At 45.8% G+C, this 18,544-nt stretch overlaps 1 protein-coding gene and 1 long non-coding RNA gene across 2 annotated transcripts in view; both read left to right on the top strand.

Annotated features, from left to right (window-relative positions):
• The window catches only part of LOC308592566, a 280,852-nt gene that overhangs the window by 395 nt on the left and 261,913 nt on the right, over window positions 1-18,544 (top strand). The window lies entirely within an intron of this gene.
• Window positions 475-18,544, top strand: part of LDLRAP1 (low density lipoprotein receptor adaptor protein 1) — a 65,683-nt gene continuing 47,613 nt past the window's right edge. Inside the window, exon 1 of the mRNA XM_081204085.1 lies at window positions 475-684. Within this exon, the coding sequence (XP_081060211.1) occupies window positions 600-684 (85 nt within the window). The 5' untranslated portion in view covers window positions 475-599. The remainder of the gene's footprint in view (window positions 685-18,544) is intronic.

Genomic DNA, 18,544 nt, shown 5'->3' with positions numbered 1-18,544 from the left:
CCCGCCGCCTCGCTGACGCCCTGCTCGAATCCAGCGGGCCAGAGTAGGCCCAACTCCGCGCGCGCCCTCACTGTGCGCGTTTCGCTCAGCTGCTGGCAACGCTGTTATTAAAGGCACGGGAGCAGCGGAAGTTTCGAAAAGGCGGCCATCTGCCCTGGGATGATGACAGGAGCGGCCACAGGTTGCGAGGAGGCCCCGGAGAGCCGAGATCGCCTGTTGGACCTGTTCCCGCCCCCTCCCTCCTCTCCGAGCTGGTTGCTCGCGCAGCAGGCCCGGCGCGAGAGATGCCTTTCCCCGCCTGGCACCGGCGCGCGGCTGCTTTGCGCGTCAGCTGGCAATGCCCTCTTAACCCCGAGAGAGAGAGGTCTCTGGCGGCGTCCGGGCCGCCTCCCTCGCTCGCCCCCCCCCCCGCGATCTTCATCCCTCGCCTCCCTCCTGCGAAGGAGGAGCGAGCCGGGCAGGAAGGAGGGGCGATCCGGGCCGCGCGCGCAGAGGGAAAGGGGAAAGAAAAGTTTTCAGAGAGTTTCTGGAGGCGGTTCCAAAGCCCCGAGCGCGTCGTCGTCGTCGTCCGGGCGGCCTCGGCAGCGACACCAGCGCGCATGGACGCCCTCAAATCCGCCGGACGGGCCATAATCCGGAGCCCCAGCATCGCCAAGCAGAGCTGGAGCAGCGGCAGGCATAAAAGTAAGTCCGCGGGAAGGCAAGCAGGCGCCCCCCCCGTCGCCTCCGCTTCGGATCTCTTAGCCACAGCTCTCCAAGAGAGAGGGGTTTCTCGGAGGGGGAGATTGGGCTGCAGCGCCGATCGCCCTGGTCTGGTCCGGGGGTGCTCCGGGGGTCCCCTGATTCTGGGCTGGAGCGCGCGAGGTGCACCGGGGCAGGATTATAAGGAGCCGGGGTCACTTCTGGGGCAGGGGCTCCTTTTGTGTAGGGACGGGAGAGGCAGGAAAGAGAAGCGTACGTGACCAGGAGAGCGGCTGCAGCGTCCGGCAGAAGTTTTTTATGACAGGCGGACAAAATCTACACACACACACACACACACACACACACACGGAGACATAAGTACTCATACCGCCATTGAAACACCCCCCCCCCACACACACACACTTTAAATGAGCCGGCTCTTTTAAAAATGGTTACACTAGTCTTACTGTACTTGTTTTTGTAAGTTGCCTAAAGTTTTATAGAAGCTGCACGGTGCTTTGCAAAAATATCACAGTCCATCTACGCAAGGCTAGGGAGCAGCCTAAGAGACCTAGGAACGTCGGAAGCTGCCTTCTACCGAGTCAGATCACTGACCCCTCTAGTTCAAGATTGTCCACGTTGACTGATAGCGGCTCAGCAGGGTTTCAGACGGGGCCCTTTCCAGCCCCACCCGGAGATGTTCTACCACCACTGAGCTGCATCCCTTCCCCAACTGAAAAGTTGGAGAGGGAGAGATCAGGGTCAGAGAAACAAAATAAAAGAGACAATCCTATATGCAAATCTCACTGAACTCTGCACACTTACTCTGCTTCTCAATAGGAGTGGGCTGTAAGGCAAATTCCTCTGGAAGTTCTGATGAAATATTAGAGAACTGTTCAGAACAGAGATGTAGCCTTCTGGATGTTCTGGAACTCCATTTCCCATCAGCCTCAGCCAGCATGGCCAGTGGCAGTGGACAACAACATCTGGAGAATAACACCTCGCTCACTTCTGGTTTCAAAGAGGAAACTATCAAGATATCACAAAGCACTGCTCCGCTAAGGAAACAGCATTTTAAAATATTATATGATTCTCATGCCCTGCTGCAGGGGTGGGTTACCCTCATCAAGGGCCATATTCCCTCAGAGGTAATCTGTCAGGGACCACATGTCAGTGGTGGATGGAGGGAGAGCTGTTGTACTCTTAAAGTACAATGCATACTGATGCGCAATAATAATGAACAGTGTGCAATATAGAGCACCCAATTCTACCCCTTCCAGGTTTCTTAGGCAGTTCACAGCTGCTTCTGTCTAAAGCAATGAATTATGGGAAATGTAGTTTGTTAAGAGTGCTGAGAGTTGAGTTATTCCCTCAAAGAATTCTGGGCACTGTCATTTGTTAAGGCTTGCTGGGAACTGTGACTCTTTCAGGGGTGAACTGCAATGTCCAGAATTATTTGAAGGAAATTGTGTTTTGAGTGTGCTTAAAGGTATGGTGTGTGATATTTTTTTTAACGAATAGTGTGGATGTGGTCGTAGTTACTGGGTGCTCCCAGAACATTCACTCTTCCCCTCTCCCCCAAATTCTGAGGGAATATTAATTAGTGGGTGGGCTGCTGGTGGTATGTTTGAGCGCTATTTGGGGGATCCCTTCTGTCAGACGATTGTAATCATCTTGTTTCCCAGAGATACTGAACAGCAACAAACAGTCAGGGTGGACAAGACTGGGCTATATGGACAAATTGTTCAGCTTGGTATAAGGCAGCTTCTTATGTTACTTCGTATACCAGGGATGGAGATGCTCTAGATGTTCTTGGACTTTGACTCCTATCAGCCACAGCTAACATGGCCAGTGGTCAGGGATGATGGGTGTTGTAGTGTAGCAATGTCAGGCTTGGAGGGAGGAGTACTTGCTTAATCTCTGCACTTGAATATTGAGTAGAGAGCATGGCAAATGCTATGATAATAGCTGCTGCTGTTTTTCAATTTTCTTGTTGTTAGAGGTCAAACTGTCATGACAGGGAATGCTTTATTTGCAGTCATGAGGGAGGGCATACAGTGGTACCTCAGGTTACAAGCGCTTCAGGTTACAAACACTTTGGGTTACAAACTCCGCTAACCCGGAAGTAGTACCTCGGATTGAGAACTTTGGCCCAGGATAAGAACGGAAATTGCGCGGCAGCAGCCGGAGGCCCCATTAGCGAAAGCGCACCTCAGGTTAAGAACGGTTTCGGGTTAAGAACGGACCTCTGGAACGAATTAAGTTTGTAACCCGAGGTACCACTGTATATGGCCTGGGGTTCCTCATATCTGGTCTATACAGATCAAAATCCCCGAATAGAGCTACTTAAATCATGTGATTTGGAGAAGTGTCTTCTGTACTCAATTTTTGGGGAACTGGCATATTCCTAACATTTCAAGGGACGTTGGGTTGTGCCTGCATCTGCTGGTCAGGTATGGTAGATGGTGGTGATTCAGAGCTGCATTTCCTTAATTGTTTCTGGGCTCAGTCACAGACACTGGATATGTTTATGCAGTCAATTACGAAAAGCTTTGGCCAAATTAACTTTTTTATTTGAAGAAATATAAATATTTTCATGCTTCAGTTTCCCAGTGAGTTGAAAGTGGAAATCATAAACATCCCTGTCTTCCCTGCCATTTGTTCCACCTGACAAGTGATAATGAAATGGCCATGGGGAAAGGGCTGTAGCTCAGCGGTAGAGCATCTGCTTTGCATGCAGAAACTCCCTGGTTTGATCCCCGGGATCTCCAGGCAGGGCTAGGAAAGATCTGAAACCTTGTTGAGCTGCTGACTGTCAGTGCAGTCAATACTAGGTAGACCATTGGTCTGATAAGGTAGCTTCTTATGTTCCTAACATTAAGATTAAAATTAAATTGACTCTTCTTTGTGATAGTAATGATGACCCGAGCCATCTAACAGGGGTGCTAATTCTTTTTTCTACAAGTGCGGGTCTGCAGCAAATTTTTGTGGCATGGGGTCCTCCACCTGTTTGGGATGATGGCCAGCCTTCCGGCCACGCCCTGTCTTCAGATGCTCCATTCACCTCCCTCCTTTTTCCATTCCCCCCCCCTAACAACCTGCCAGAATTCCACGCACTCTTAAGAATGCTCAGTCTTCATTTGGGGGTTTTCCTACCTCCATTTTTGGGGTGGGGTACTTCTGCAAATGTTTGAGTTCCCAAAGCCCGTTGGCGCCATTTTGGCTATAAAATTAACCAAATGACTTCGCTGTCGCTATGTAGGATTACCGGTAATTACTCTTTTTTGTTCCAAAAACAAATATGCTAGTTGTGTGTGGTGCCTCATTCCACTTGTGGCGTTGTGTGTCCATAAGGCGTGTTGCATTTGAAAGCCTATTTAAACCACTCCTTTCCTTGCTGTCACAATTTTTCCTAGAATAGAACACCCATAATGACACCTGTAGCATATATTTTAAATGCCTGCAATATACAGCGCTGCCTGTTAGGTGCAGGGGGTGTCTTTCCATTACTGGTGAAGATAGCGTAGTAAGCCCCTTGAAGCAGCAGCAGCAGCAAAACCTTTCAGCAAACCTTTTTATCATTCTGGATAAAATGTCACTCGACTAACTTTTTTTGTGTGGTCCCTATATGGAAGATTGTACATGATCATTCCTTCCCCTTTATACAAAATGACTGCTGCAGAATAAAATCTGGGTGTGACTTGATAGTTCAGCTTGTGCTTCCTTCCTCCCTTCAAAGGCCTAATTCTTACAAACGAGAGAAATACAAAGTAAGTTTGTGACTGGCTGCACCATCTGAGACTGCAGATGGGGACTCAGGTGATGGAAGGCACCCCCATCTCTTCCATGCAGATAAAGAACTAGGCACCAGGGATGAGGGTTATGTCCTAGCTTTCATCGTGACATGCTGGTTTTCTGCAAGCAAGGAATGTGAGTGCTTGGAGGAGTTTTCAGTTGTGTGAGCCTCCCCCCCCCCCCCCAGTCTTACGTGCTGCAGCCCATTGGCAGCTTAGCTGTCTCTTTTGCTCTTCAATGTAATTCACAAATTGATCGCAATTTGCTGCCACCCTCCATGATGCTTGCCACTTTTTTTTCCTTAAAAAAAAAGTGACCCCTTGCAATTTGGCATTCACATACGCTGCTGAAACAATAAGAGTGTGCTTATCTTTAAAAAGTGCTTTAGAATGTTCAAGTTTCTTAACAAGATTGATCTGAATCCATCTAGCCCAGCATATTCGTTTCCAGCAGTGGCTAGCTGGGTGCCCTGGGAAGCTTATAAGCAGGACCTGAAGTTGTTTCTCTCTCCTTTAGTAGCTGATTTGCAGAGGGACAAGCCACAGAATATTGCAATGCCTAGCGCTCCTGTTCACAGTTCCAAGTCAGCAAATCATGCCCTTCTGCACAATACTCCATTCCATTTTCTTAGCCATCCAGTTTTCCATTTCCCTGACTCTACAGGTCAGCAGTGGCGTAGCGTGCGGGGTGCAGGGGGGGCCGGCCGCACCGGGCGCAACATCTGGGGGTTAGGGTTAGGGGGTGCAAATCCACGGGTTAGGGGGCGCAAATTACTTGCCTTGCCCCGGGTGCTGACAACCCACGCTACGCCACTGCAGGTCAGTACCTTCCAGTAGCCTTCGTAATTATTACAACAGTCCTGTGAGATAGGGCAATATTCGTTACCCTTACTCCAGATCTGGGGGAAGGGATAACTCTGTAGGCATTCATTTTTAGAGAGGGTTAGGGGCTTGTGAGTACCAGGTAATCTATCCAGAAGTCTCGGAAACCACCAGTTTGCAATCAACCACCGACCAATCTCCTCCTGAACCCCTAGCAATAGTGAGCCATCTATTGTGAGGCAAAGAGAGGCTTGCCATTTCCAAACACGTCTCTGGTCTGAATGCTTCCGTTTTCTTCCTCCTGCCTAAGGAAGTGGAGAGGGTTGGGGAGCCAAATCCGTACTCCATTGCTTCCAGGTCAGTAGAGTAGATCAGTGGTTCCTAACCTGGGAGCCATGAAGTTATCAACCCCCTGCTGCCTCCTTTCACAGGCACTTTATATCAGTCTCTGGGGGGAAGGGGGGAATTATTCACCTCTGCTGCTACCTACAAGCTAAAAGGAGTGGAGAGGCTGTTTCAAAGAGCACTTTGCAGCTTTAAGTCAACCTGTTCTCATGTTGGGGCAAAACCGCCCTTTGAAGCAGTACCCCCCTCTCTTTTAAACAAGCGGATAGGGCATAGGGGGACTCCCCTGCCCACCTGCTTGCTCCAATTACTGAAGGAAGTGTGCTGTCTCAAAGCCCTTTACAAAAGGCCTTTTTGAAGCACTTTGTCTCCTCCTTTAAACATCAATGTCTGAAGGAGGAGGCTGCCTCAGATACCACTTTTGCACACTCCCTCTGATTTTGATGCTCAGATAGGAGCAGAAGGGGGTGGGGGGTAAAAAGGAGTTGGGAACCATTGTAGATCCCAGGAAGGGATTGCCAATTTTTTGCAACTGAACAGGAGGCCGTGAACCAAAGGGCAAAGCCTGTAATCTAGGCAAGATTTGAACTGGGGATTTTCTCATTTGCAGCTCAATCTCTTAGCCACTGTGTTATGGAGTGGCCTTTTTTTTGTCATAGTCAGTTTATTTACATACCACATTTCCCCAAAATACGTCTGTGCTTAAAGCAATTTACAGCAAAAAAACACAAACACACAATCTAGGCACAGGAGTACAGTAATAATAAATAAAGTATAATATTACAACACTAAACACTGTGACAAAAAAAGCAGAAAAAGTTGTGGAATACAAAAATATAGTGTTTTATACAGAATAGAGTGCTCAACTTTAAATTCTCTGTCACCCCTATTATTTTGCTACAGAATTTATTTTTTTAACTAAGCAAGGCAAAAATACCTGTGAATAGGAGTCTTTATTACATTGTGAACATGCCTGGAATTTTGTTGTTGTTTTATGTCTATATTTTCTTCTGAACCAGCAGAAATCCGCAAGCCTGTGATGGCACCTCTTTTCCATGGCAGAAATATATTGGTGAAACCACTCACCTTGTTCGTCGCTAACAGTACCCAAATTGGGTGGAAAGCACCCAAGTTGGGAGAAGTGTATCAAAGAAATGAATTTCCTGAGTCATATTACATCCCATGACTTTACAAGCTTCTAGAAGGTCACTGGTAATTGTTTCATAGTTTTTGGCCTTAATATTTCCAAGAAAATTTGTAACGTTGGATTTAAATGCTTTCCACAGTCTGCCTTCAACTTCATTGAACCTATCATCAAATATATCGTCTTTCATTATTTCCCTGATTTGTGGGCCCACAATTATCCCTTCCTTGAAGGGAAAGGAAAAGTAATCCCTTCCAGTGGTTCATTGGCAATATTAGTTTGATCTGGTATTAATGCTTGACGTTGTGGCCAGTATTTCTAAACATAATGATGTGCTCCAGCATAGCTGTCCCACTCAGAAAGAAAACAGTATTTTGTGTATCCCTCTTGTAACCCAAGGAGGAATGCAATAACTTTCAGAACATTGCAGATGTGCCAAGCGGAGTTATTAAAATGAATGTGTTCTGGAAGAAATCACATGTTGTCATACAATTTATGGATGGCATAAGCTAGACAGGAGGGTATCTATTGCCAAAGTGGAGCAACACTGCTTTCAAACTGAGTTTGGAGGAATAAATGGACAAACACCTGTTGTCCAGATTATGCTGCTGTCCCAATGCTTCCATTAGGTAAAGGTAAAGGGACCCCTGACAGTTAAGTCCAGTCACGGATGACTCTGGGGTTGCGGCGCTCATGTCGCTTTATGTGGCCAGCATGACTAAGCCGCTTCTGGCAAACCAGAGCAGTGCACAGAAACACCGTTTACCTTCCCACTGGAGCGGTACCTATTTATCTACTTGCACTTCATGCTTTCAAACTGCTACGTTGGCAGGAGCAGGGACCGAGCAACGGGAGCTCACTCCATCGCAGGTATTCGAACTGCCAACCTTCTGGTCAGCAAGCCCTAGGCTCTGTCCCGTCATTTTCTGAAATAAGATTTTTTTGTGGAGGAGATTTCATCCTTGTGATCTTGTGGATAAAAGCCTTTGACAGATTAAGATTATGAACAAGATCATTCAGCTCACCTTGAGCTATCAAATGGGGTTCTGTTGAAGAACCAGGTCCTTCAAATATGTTGTCAAATTGTTCTACACATTGAGCTTCCTCATCAGATGCAGGATGTTCATATTTGGTGTCATCCACAGCAAAATCCCAAAATTCTGGTGGCCTTCATATTGGAAGCTCATGATATGTTCAGCAAACTCCATTCTGTGAGATCCATCTTTTAGCCAGGCTCTGTGGGGTCCATGATGTGTCTTCATCTCCTATCTTAATACCACAATAAAGTTTGTTTACCAATTGCACAACTGGGAGGAAATTTTGCTTCTGAGTTTTAAGTGATAATTCTCTTAATAAACATAGTCGAAACTGATCAATTAACATACTGCCATGGTATTCTAGAAACATGAGGACAATCAAAGTACTTCAAAAGTAAGTATTTCGCTTACTCATTATAGCAACACAACACAATTACTAGGTACTAGAGAACTGAATGAAACCTAATGAAAACTAATCACTTAACATCTGAATACTTTAGCATATGTATGCAACTCACAGCATCAATATAAACAAGTATTGACATGTTCTAGCTAGTTGCAAGCAGTATTAGATACAGCAGCTTACAGAGCAATACACAGGGGGTGCCATCTATGCAGTAATTCTGGGTGATAGACAAATTATGTTCTTATATTCAGTGCTAGTTTTCTAGAAAAATAGGTGCCTGAACTCACCATGAACACCTCCCTTGTTCTCTTACAGTGACAATGGCTCCCACCTGAGAGGTGCTGGAACTGAGTTCCAGTGAGTTCCGGCTAAAAAAGCCCTGTTTATATTCCTTATAAAAATACATATGTAACACCTAAAAGAACCCATGCCACAAAATTTCTGTTTTCCTGTGAAATTAACAATTCATATAAACGACATCAAAATTTAAGGTAGCCTGAAGCTCACCAATATGTCTAATAATTTCACATTCAAATGTAACCCCAAACCTAATCGTTTTTATATCAACCTTTCTCCCAAAGCATCTGTTTCAAAGCCTCTTTCTAATAAAAAAAGCCACCCTGTAATGTTTTATGTAATTTAAGATAATTTATAATCCACAAAAAAATAGCACTTGGGGCTGGTAAAAACAAATGGAGAATTACTGTTTATGAAGGATTGTTGCCTAAATTTCCTCCTTTTCCTGCTCTCTCTCTTCCCACCCCACCCCCCTTTTTTTGCATTGTGTATTAGTTTCTCTGCCAGCAGGCTTACAATCTGTCCTGTGCTCTTTTAATTTAAAACACCACCACCACCACCATATTTGCAGAGTACCTAGAAAACCTCTTTGTAAATCTGGGATGAATTGCTGCATCTGATCTGGGATACACCAAAGATGTGACTTCATCTGTCCCAAGCCGCTGGATTGTTCAGCTGTGTGATTCCACTGCTTCACTGGAACCTCTTAAGTTTCCCAAAAAGGGCCATGCTGTTCTCCCCCTCACCCACGTTGCAATGCCTTTTAGGCAAAAAGAACTTAAAAAAGCACCCCCTCTGTATTAAAAGGTGAGAATGGAGTGCAAATTACTCAGCTGGCTGTTTATTGAGTGGCCTCATTACCCAGCTGGCCCTTGGTGTTAGAGCAATGGGATGTGTTAATTTAAGTACACATACTTAGACCCGCCAGCCTGGGGCTTAGGAGTGTGTGATGCATAGCCAGCCCTTGACTAATGGCCTTGGCGCCCCCCCCCCCATGAAAAACACAAGGCGTGTGTTTTGCTTTGCATCTCTTCTGAAAGTGGGTCTGATGTACTCAAGATTAAAATCTGGCCATCAGTTGTACTTCCACCCAAGGCCTTTTGCCTTCCCACACATCTTGACGTGGCATTGTGGTTTGCAAATCTTAATGGGAAACAGCCCTACTAGAAAAATTGACCAATAAACTGAAACTGACACAGGGACAAATGGAAGAAGACGCCTTCACCCTGGTATGACTCCCCTTTATCACATACACAGCCCAAGAAGACAATGACAAAAATCCACCAACAGCATACAAATCAATGTGGCTAACCTGATGCAAAACACCCACCCACCCCACTCACACATGAAAACAAAGACCACCACAGACAACCACAAATGAGGCCAACCCCAACCTCTCTCACCACCAAAGGAACACAAGTGAACAGCAGAGAACCTGCGCAAGCAACACTGACACAAAACCCCACATATGTTAAGTAAAATAGAAACATTGCCACCCGACCCCATCATCTCCCCCCTACCTCTTTCCCCCTTTTCTTCCTAATGTCTGAACAAATGAAACAAATTTGTAAAAAATGTTATGGGGGTGGGGGGGGAGAGACATTGCACATACTTTTGTAAATCAAGAATTTTTAAAATTAAAATACATTAAAAAAAAATAAAATGGCGTGCCACAAACCAGGAAACTGGCTGTCCTTCTGTTTCATAGAATTTTTAAGAGCTGGAAGGAGGCACAGAGATCATCCAGTCTTCCCCCAACCCTGCTCGTTGCAGGTTCTACCCTGCAGGATGCAGTGACATGAATAAACATGATAATGTTATTATAAGCTTATTGAGGGGTTAATGAACTCAACAAGTTTGGGAGTTCTCTAAGCAAGTTATTTATCACATTTGTTCTCATGTCAACCTTCCAAGAAGTGCAGTGTGATGTACACAGTGTTCTCAAATTGCGTGTGCTCAACAGCCTTGTGAGGTAGGTTTTGATTAGGCCAGGAGATAATAGTGCCTTGTGCAAGGTCACCAAGTGTGGCGAAGTGGGAGGTATCAGTGGCCTTGATTCCTTTATGTCTTATTACTACATCTCCTGTGCATTCTGAGATAGCGATTTCCATTATAGAATTGTAGAGTTGGAAGGGACCAAGAGGCTAATCTAGTCCAAACCCTTGCAATTCAGGAATCTCAACTGAAGCATCCCTGACAGATGGCCATCCAATCCCTGCTGTAAAACGTCCAATGAAAGAGAGTCCACCATTGGTTCGGGTCCTACCCTCCAGAGCAGGAGAAAATAAGTTTGCTCCATCTTCCATGTAGCACCCCTTTAGATATTTGAAGATGGCTATCCTAGTTCCCCCTCAGTCCTCTTTTATCCAGGCTGAGCATACCCAACTCCCTCAATCATTCTTCATAAGGCTTGGTTTCCAGACCCTTGATCATCTTGGTCGCCATCCTCTGCACACATTCCAACTTGTCAACATCCTTCTTAAATTTTGGAGCCCATAACTGGACACAGGACACCAGGTGTGGTCTGATCAAGGCAAAATAGAGTGGTACTATTACTTCCCTTGAATGTTTTGCCCATTTTTACCATTGCTTATTCTAGAAGACATGCAACTCAGAGAGGAGATACCTTCTTTGCTGTATTGGTTTCTGATGGTAAAGGAGCATGCTGAGTTTCACAGAATCCTAAGCCAAATTTGACCTTACCAGGCCATTTTTCAAAAACGACTACTGCCTGCCCCACACCAGACATCATATATGGGGCTGATAGAGACGCAGTTGGATTGGCTTCTCAAACAGCTGATCCCCACAGAGGGCAGGCTTGAAACTGACGTGCATCATTTAATGCAGGCATAGGCAAACTCGGCCCTCCAGATGTTTTGGGACTACAGGTCCCATGATCCCTAGCTAGCAGGACCAGTGGTCAGGGATGATGGGAGTTGTAGTCCCAAAACATCTGGAGGGCCGAGTTTGTCTATGCCTGATTTAATGTGTCACTTTCTGCCCCAGTGGACCAGCTTTGACAGATGAGTGGGACCATCCACTTGTCAATCACCTGCCATAATATGATGTCATATGAATTGCAAGCGGCTGGTTCCACTCACCTGCCAAAGTTGTCTTGTGGTGTGTGTGAGGGGGAGATAAATATCTCACCTGCCAGGCCAAAGAGTTTCTCTATTCTGGATTTTACAGATTTAAAAAGTTGCTATTGCCCCGTTTACAAAGAGAGCAAAGACTTGATTTTTTTATATATAATGTGAAAGTAGCACAGACCAAGATTTACCTACTACATATGGGGAATACACCCTTGTCTCTTTCTGCCCACCTTGCTTTAAAGCAAGGTGGTATTTTAATGTATGCTCTGAGTCGAAAATGATGTGGCAGTGAGGCAACTTCTGACCTCACCCTCTGTGGTCTACAGAGTCTTTTGAGGCGCCACGGCTTGGTTCCAGTTGAAGGGTGCAGTTCTAGTGTAAAGTGAGCTGGAGCCACAGAATGACAGTAGTTGTGTGCCTGTGTTCTGGCCTCTTGTGGATTAGAACTTCCCTCTGAATTTTCAGCATTCAGTTAACTAGTTCTTATGCAGCTACTGTATAAGGTTTGGGGGAGCGCAGACTGTAATAGATTCATGCAGTCAATTTGACATATCGGGCTGTTTGAATTTTATATTCTGGCTCTGCTGCTGTGATTTTCACCAGCACCTTTAGGCTACAGGCCTACATCTAACCAGCTGTTCTGCACCTGTAGCTTCTTCCAGCAGAAGCCCCAAGGAGGACAACACTGAGTGTTCTAATGTTACACGACAGTAGCTGGTCCAAATTATCAACATTAGCTGGGGAGAGATTTTGGGGTGGGAGAAACTACATTCTGTAGCTCTCAGTGGATGGTTTTAAATCTCTTACGAAGAGGAGTTTTTGTGAGCTTGCCAGCTGTTTTCCTGCCAAAAAATATTCCCACCCAGATTACCCGGAGCTCATTCTTGGCAGGCAGGTAAGATCAAAAGGCTTGACTCTGCAATAGTCCTTGGATGAGGCAGATCACGTTGGGCCTCATAAAGGATTAAGGCTCTTGTAACAGAGTTTTGAAATTACAGGATTGCGTCTGGTGTGCTTGTGTCAGCATTTAACAAAAGACTTGGTCTCATTTTAAAGTAGGAATTCAGTTTAGTTGTATGTAAGGATAAGGGAGGGGAAAATGTTCAGTGTTCCCATTTTAATGCAAACCTACCGCGTTTGCGCTTCCTGAAGAGATGTGGAAATTGGAATGATGCAACTGTCGTTTGGAATTCACACTGCTTCAAATTTTGCTACACAGTTCTTCTGGTGGAACACACACAGTTGGGGGAAGTGTGCAAGCAAAACTAGCGCATATCCATGAAAATAATGTAGAAAAGATACATTGTATTAATGTAGATGACTTGCAATAATGTGCACGTTAGGAGAAATTTACAAAAAGTGTATGGCTTTTTATGCAGCCCTTTTTTAAAAAAAAAAAGTTTGCAAACTGATGTGGAAATGGGGCAGACTTGAGTTTAAGATTGAGGAAAATGAGAAACGGAGCAGAAATGAAATAGGCAGGTTTGCCGATCCCTGGCTGTATAAACTTTCAGGGTCAGGTTCAATCTCACATGCTGAATAATAATTAGAACATTCTGGTCTTCTGCAAGGAGAAAAACGTCACTGAATCGTCCAACGTCTGAGAACACAAAATAAGGGCAATAATCTTGGTTCATGTTATAATTTTTCCATAGGCTTGTGACTAAAGGACGGGCACAAGAGGGCAATGTGCAAGGCTGAAGCTTGGGGCAGAATTTACTGAAAGTGATTTGGGGGGGGGGGTTGTTTGTGTATGCGTTTCTTTAAAAATATGCTTTTACAGAGATGGCATGGAAACAAAACCTGAAGCAAGAGTTGTGTTTACGTGTGCCCTAGGGTTGGAAACTCTTTATGGCTTATCAAATGGCATTTTAAGGCCTTAAGCTCGCAAAATGGCCTAACTGCTGAGCAAACAATAATTGAACCAAAACAGCTCTGTTGATAGAAACAAAGATGTGTGGGGTAAATTTTAACTGGCCTTGTGTGATACTGCTGCGTAATTGCAAGCTGACCTTTAAAGGAAGACCTAACAATGTTTATCCATTACAGCCCTTAAATCTTCACTTTCACTGTGGAGAGACTTTGGGGTGGGGGGAGCTTGCAGGGAGACAAGGGTGCAGTATAAGGAATCTTCCTCATTTAACATGCCAGACTGTTCCTTATCTTGCAACCTTTTGTTCTTTCGAGGCCTCCAGGTTTTGTTTAAAAAGTTTCCAGTCTCATTTTAGATACCTGTGCTTTCCATTCTTCCATCCCCCCACCTCGGTGAGCCTTGAATGAGCTTCGGCAGCACTAGTGAGTTGGACAATGAGCGGCAGTGGCGTAGCGTGGGGGGTGCAGGGGGGGCTGGCCGCACCGGCCACAACATCTGGGGGGGGGGCGCTCGCACTCGCAGCTCTCTGCCCCTACCTGGCTCCACGGGTTAGGGGGCGCAAATTACTTACCTTGCCCCGGGTGCTGACAACCCACGCTACGCCACTGATGAGCGGTGGTCCTGCTCTGATCAGTAGAGGTGCCCCAACGTGCTGGGGCACAATTCTGAACAAGCCCCACTGACAAATGGGCATTGTGCAAGAGCATGGTTCACAGAATTGCTTTTTCTACACAGGAGAACCTCCCAGGGGATTGTGCCCAGTGTTAGCTAGAGGAAAAGAATCTCAATTTGACTTTCTACCTCGGGGTGGTTTTAAGCAAGTACAGTGGTACCTCGAGTTAAGTACCGGTACTTAATTCATTCCAGAGGTCTTAACTGTTCTTAACCTGAAACTGTTCTTAACCTGAAGCATCACTTTAGCTGATGGGGCCTCCTGCTGCCGCTGCGGCGCCAGAGCATGATTTCTGTTCTCATCCTGAAGCAAAGTTTTTAACCTGAGGTACTATTTATGGGTTAGCAGAGTCTGTAACCTGAAGTGTATGTAACCTGAAGCGTATGTAACCCGAAGTACCACTGTACATTCATAGAATGAGTTGGAAGGGAATCCCAAGGTTCCCCCTGCAATGCAGAAATCTTTTCCCTAGCGCGGAGCCCAAACTCACGACCCTGTGATTAAAAGTCTCATGCTCTATTGACTGAGGCCTTCTCTAGATATGCAGTAGATCAGCCTTCCCCAACTGGGGACAACCAGTAGAATGAAGGAGTCGACAGAATGTGTTATACCAGGCCCAAATTCATACCATGCATTTAAAGAACTATGATACCACTTTAAACAGTCATGTCTTCCCCCAAAGAATTCTGGGAGATGTAGTTTGTTAAGGGTGCTGAGCTATAGAGCTACAATTTTCAGTGTGGTTTAACAACCACCCCATTTTAATAAAAAACCCCACTTCACAGGGAACTCTGGAAATTGTAGCTCTGGTGCCCTTAGCAAATTGCGGTGCCCAGAATTATTTGGGCAAAGCCATGGCAGTTCAAAGTGGTGTCATAGAGCTTTAAATGTGTGGTGTTAAGGTGGTCTGGGGGCTTCAGGTGGGCTTTCTTTTTTAGTGCTTCTCTTTGTGAGATTTTTTTTAAACACTCTGCCTATAGAATACTCAGGGCGGCAGCTGAGCTAGAATCCTCCTTGCCTCATATTCTAGCGTGTTCACTTGCGTGACTTGTTCTTTCCCCCCTCCTTGTGGGAAGGAATGCAGTTATATCATTCCCCACATGCACTCTGAAATGGCACAATCTGCTGTTTCACCTCAGGATTCCCTCACCTTATTTATTCTCTTGCGCAGGTGGACCAAGTAGCACAACAGAGCTTAAATGGGCTGGTAGCCATGGGCCACTCTACGCTTTCCTTGCTGCTGTGCATCTCTAGGCTATTATTACTAAGCAGGCAGGAAGGATATTCTTCAACTTCCTGTCTTGAAGGATTCCATGTGGATGGGGGGCAGCTGTGGCAGAGCCGTCTTTCCCATAGGGCTTAGTGGTTCGTTGCACCAGGGCGCCGGCCTCTCAGGGGCGCCCAGCGAGTGGGGGAGCTGTGTGGCTTTGCCGGCGGCCTCCCCTTTCCCTGCACGCCTGCCAGCTCTGCCCCATCAGTCATATAGCTGGCAGGCGTGCAGCTTGCCTCCCAAGCCTCCATGGGAGGAGAGGATCCCCGCAGCGGCATGGGGGAGAGTTGCGCCCCCCCCCATGACTGGCAGTGCACAGCTTTGCCACCCCCCCACTATCCGTGGTAATTTGGGGGTGCTGGGCGGATATTTGCCCCCCTGGCACCACATCTGCTAAAGACGGCCCTGAGCTGTGGCTCCAAAGCAGGAGGTAAGAATGGTCTAAGACTGAGATTCCTAAACTGTGATCTTTGGAACATCAGGCCAAAGCACTCAAGGAGTCGGGGGGGGCATGGCCTTGGGAGAGTCCCAGGGACCAAGCAGAGAGGCCTGGATGGATCCCTTCTGCCCCTGGGCCTGAGGTTCCCCACCTCTGCTTTAAGATCAAGGCTGCCATCTTGGGTTAATGTCTTGGGTGTACATAAAGAAGGGGAGGCTAGAGTGCTTCAGTTCCATTTGCTCACTAACTGTCTTGAGTCATTTCAGGACATTGTGTTTCTCTGGGGCTGCAAAATTCTTCCCACCGCAGAGAACAACCCTGCTCTTGTTTATAAAGATCACTTAAACCAAGACTTAAAGAGGAGATGGAATCAGGAGCCCCTGATCTTGCCAGCGGTCATTGACTCTCTCAACTTCCTTCAGCCTCTTGTTATGCATGCAAACAAATTGCAGGCTGGAGCAATTTGGGTTCTTGCTACATCAGGATAACTGACATAACCCTACATTTTTGAGTTGGGGGAATGGATGTGCGGTTCTCCCCCACCCCCTTCTCTTGGCTCTCTTTCTCCCAGTTGAAAGGTTGCCAAAGCATGTGTGTCTCATTAGCGTTTTCCTCTCTTAAGACAGAACTTACTTAACCTACTGCATGAACTTGCTAATATTTCTGCCACACACAAAACAGACGTTTGAGAGGCACATCTTCAAAGAAAAAAAGAGGAAGACGTTCTGGTGAATAGCTGCCTCTTAGAATGCTTAGCAATATCCAGACACGTCTGTGAAGTATGTCCCACCTGGAAGAGTTAGCATGCAGATGGAAGCCAGTTGATCTTTTTTCTGGATGTTGCAGCTTAAGGAAATGTAGCTCCAAAGAGCCTACTTTACTGTATTTTTCTAGACCAGCTTTGGGACTGATGCAAGTTGTAGTACCTGATATCTGGAGGGCATCAGGCTCATGAATGCTGTTCTAGACTTAACTCTTCCAGCCCTTTTGTATTAAAATTGCCCCATGACCAAGATTTCAAAACACATTCCCTTAATATTAGAAACCTTATTTGCCCTCTTCAAAGCATCGACAAGCAGCCAATCAGCAATCAGGTGCCTGCAACCCCACTTTGGCATATTTACCTGCCCCACCCACACCTGAAGTCAAGCTATATACTTTGAGAAACAAAGAGATATAGGAGTGATCGGTTGTCTGGGAATGGCACCCTCTGATCAGGCAGTCTCCATAAACACCCATTGTTCCCAGGACTTTCTGCAATAATACACTTTGGAGTGTAGATAATAATACACTTTGGAGCACTTTTGTCTGTGTTTGCTTTGTATAGTCACAGTTGAGCCCTGGAATTGCAGACAGGTGCTGGGGCTGACCCCTGGTGTGCCTGGGCTTAAGTTGAGCCCTATCCCAGCTGTTAGCTCAGAAGTGGTTATTCCTTGTTGTATAGGGAGGGTAGCCCCTGAAATCTACTTTTCTTGAGTGTAAACGTAAACTAAGAATGGTTGCAGAGTGTCTTTTGCTCTTAAGGCACTTGCTGAACAGATGTGGGCCACTTGTGTGGCTTTTAAACTGTTTATTATTTGTGTATTATAGTGTAGAGGCCAAAATTCATTGGCAGCACACATGCTCTGCGTGTATAAAGGTCCAAGTTCAATCAACAGCACTTCCATGGCTTCTCTGTAACAAGAATTGGATACTGCGCGTGGCAGTGTACTTAAAGTTGCTGCTATTGTTAGGCAATCCATAGGTGTGGGTGAGAAATTCAGTTTGGGTTGCATCTTAATGCAAAGCTACCTAATTCTCATTTTCCCAAAGCAAAGATTGAAACGAATTTTGCATTTCTCCAAGCGAAAAATGTGAATCTTTTGGGTAAGTATGCATAAGTGTTTATGTTTGTGAAAATAATGTGCAAATGTTAGGAGAAATTGGTTGCAAATACATGTATTAGGCAAACATTATTTATTAAGAGATTTACCGGTATATTGGGAGAAATATAGAAAGAGAAATGTGGACTAAAATGCTGGTGCATTTTCATTAAGTTAAAAAAATATATATCACAAACTTACCCAGAAATGGGAGAAATTAACAATGACACGTTCTTCCATTCTTAGCCACCAGTGAACCTTATGCTTTATATATAGGTAAAGGTAAAGGGACCCCTGACCTTTAGGTCCTGTTGCAGACAACTGGGGTTGCAGCGCTCTTCTCGCTTTACTGGCCGAGGGAGCCGGCGTTTGTCCGCAGACAGCTTCCAGGTGATGTGGCCAGCATGACTAAGCCACTTCTGGTGAACCAGAGCAATGCACGGAAACGCCATTTACCTTCCCACCGCCGTGGTACCTATTTATCTACTTGTACTTTGACGTACTTTCGAACTGCTAGGTTGGCAGGAGCAGGGACCAAGCAATGGGAGCTTACCCTATCGCAGGGATTTGAACCGCCAACCTTCTGATCGGCAAGTCCTAGGCTCTGTGGTTTAGACTTTATATGTATATGCTTTATATGTAGGGATGGCCAAAAGATAAATCATGGTATTTGCTGGTGGTTTTCTGGGTGCTTTGTAGTATGGTGGCTATAGCATTAAAATAAAATCTTTCTATGGTAATTATAAAAAAACCCTTGGCCTTGTGATATCAGCCTCAGTGTTTCTCACCTGTGCAATATGAGTACTAAT

This window comes from Podarcis bocagei, assembly GCF_964188305.1.
Source record: "Podarcis bocagei genome assembly, chromosome: 7".
In the NCBI taxonomy this organism is placed as follows: domain Eukaryota; kingdom Metazoa; phylum Chordata; class Lepidosauria; order Squamata; family Lacertidae; genus Podarcis; species Podarcis bocagei.
Note: the sequence above shows the minus strand (reverse complement) of the source record. Positions and strands in the feature narration are given on the sequence as shown.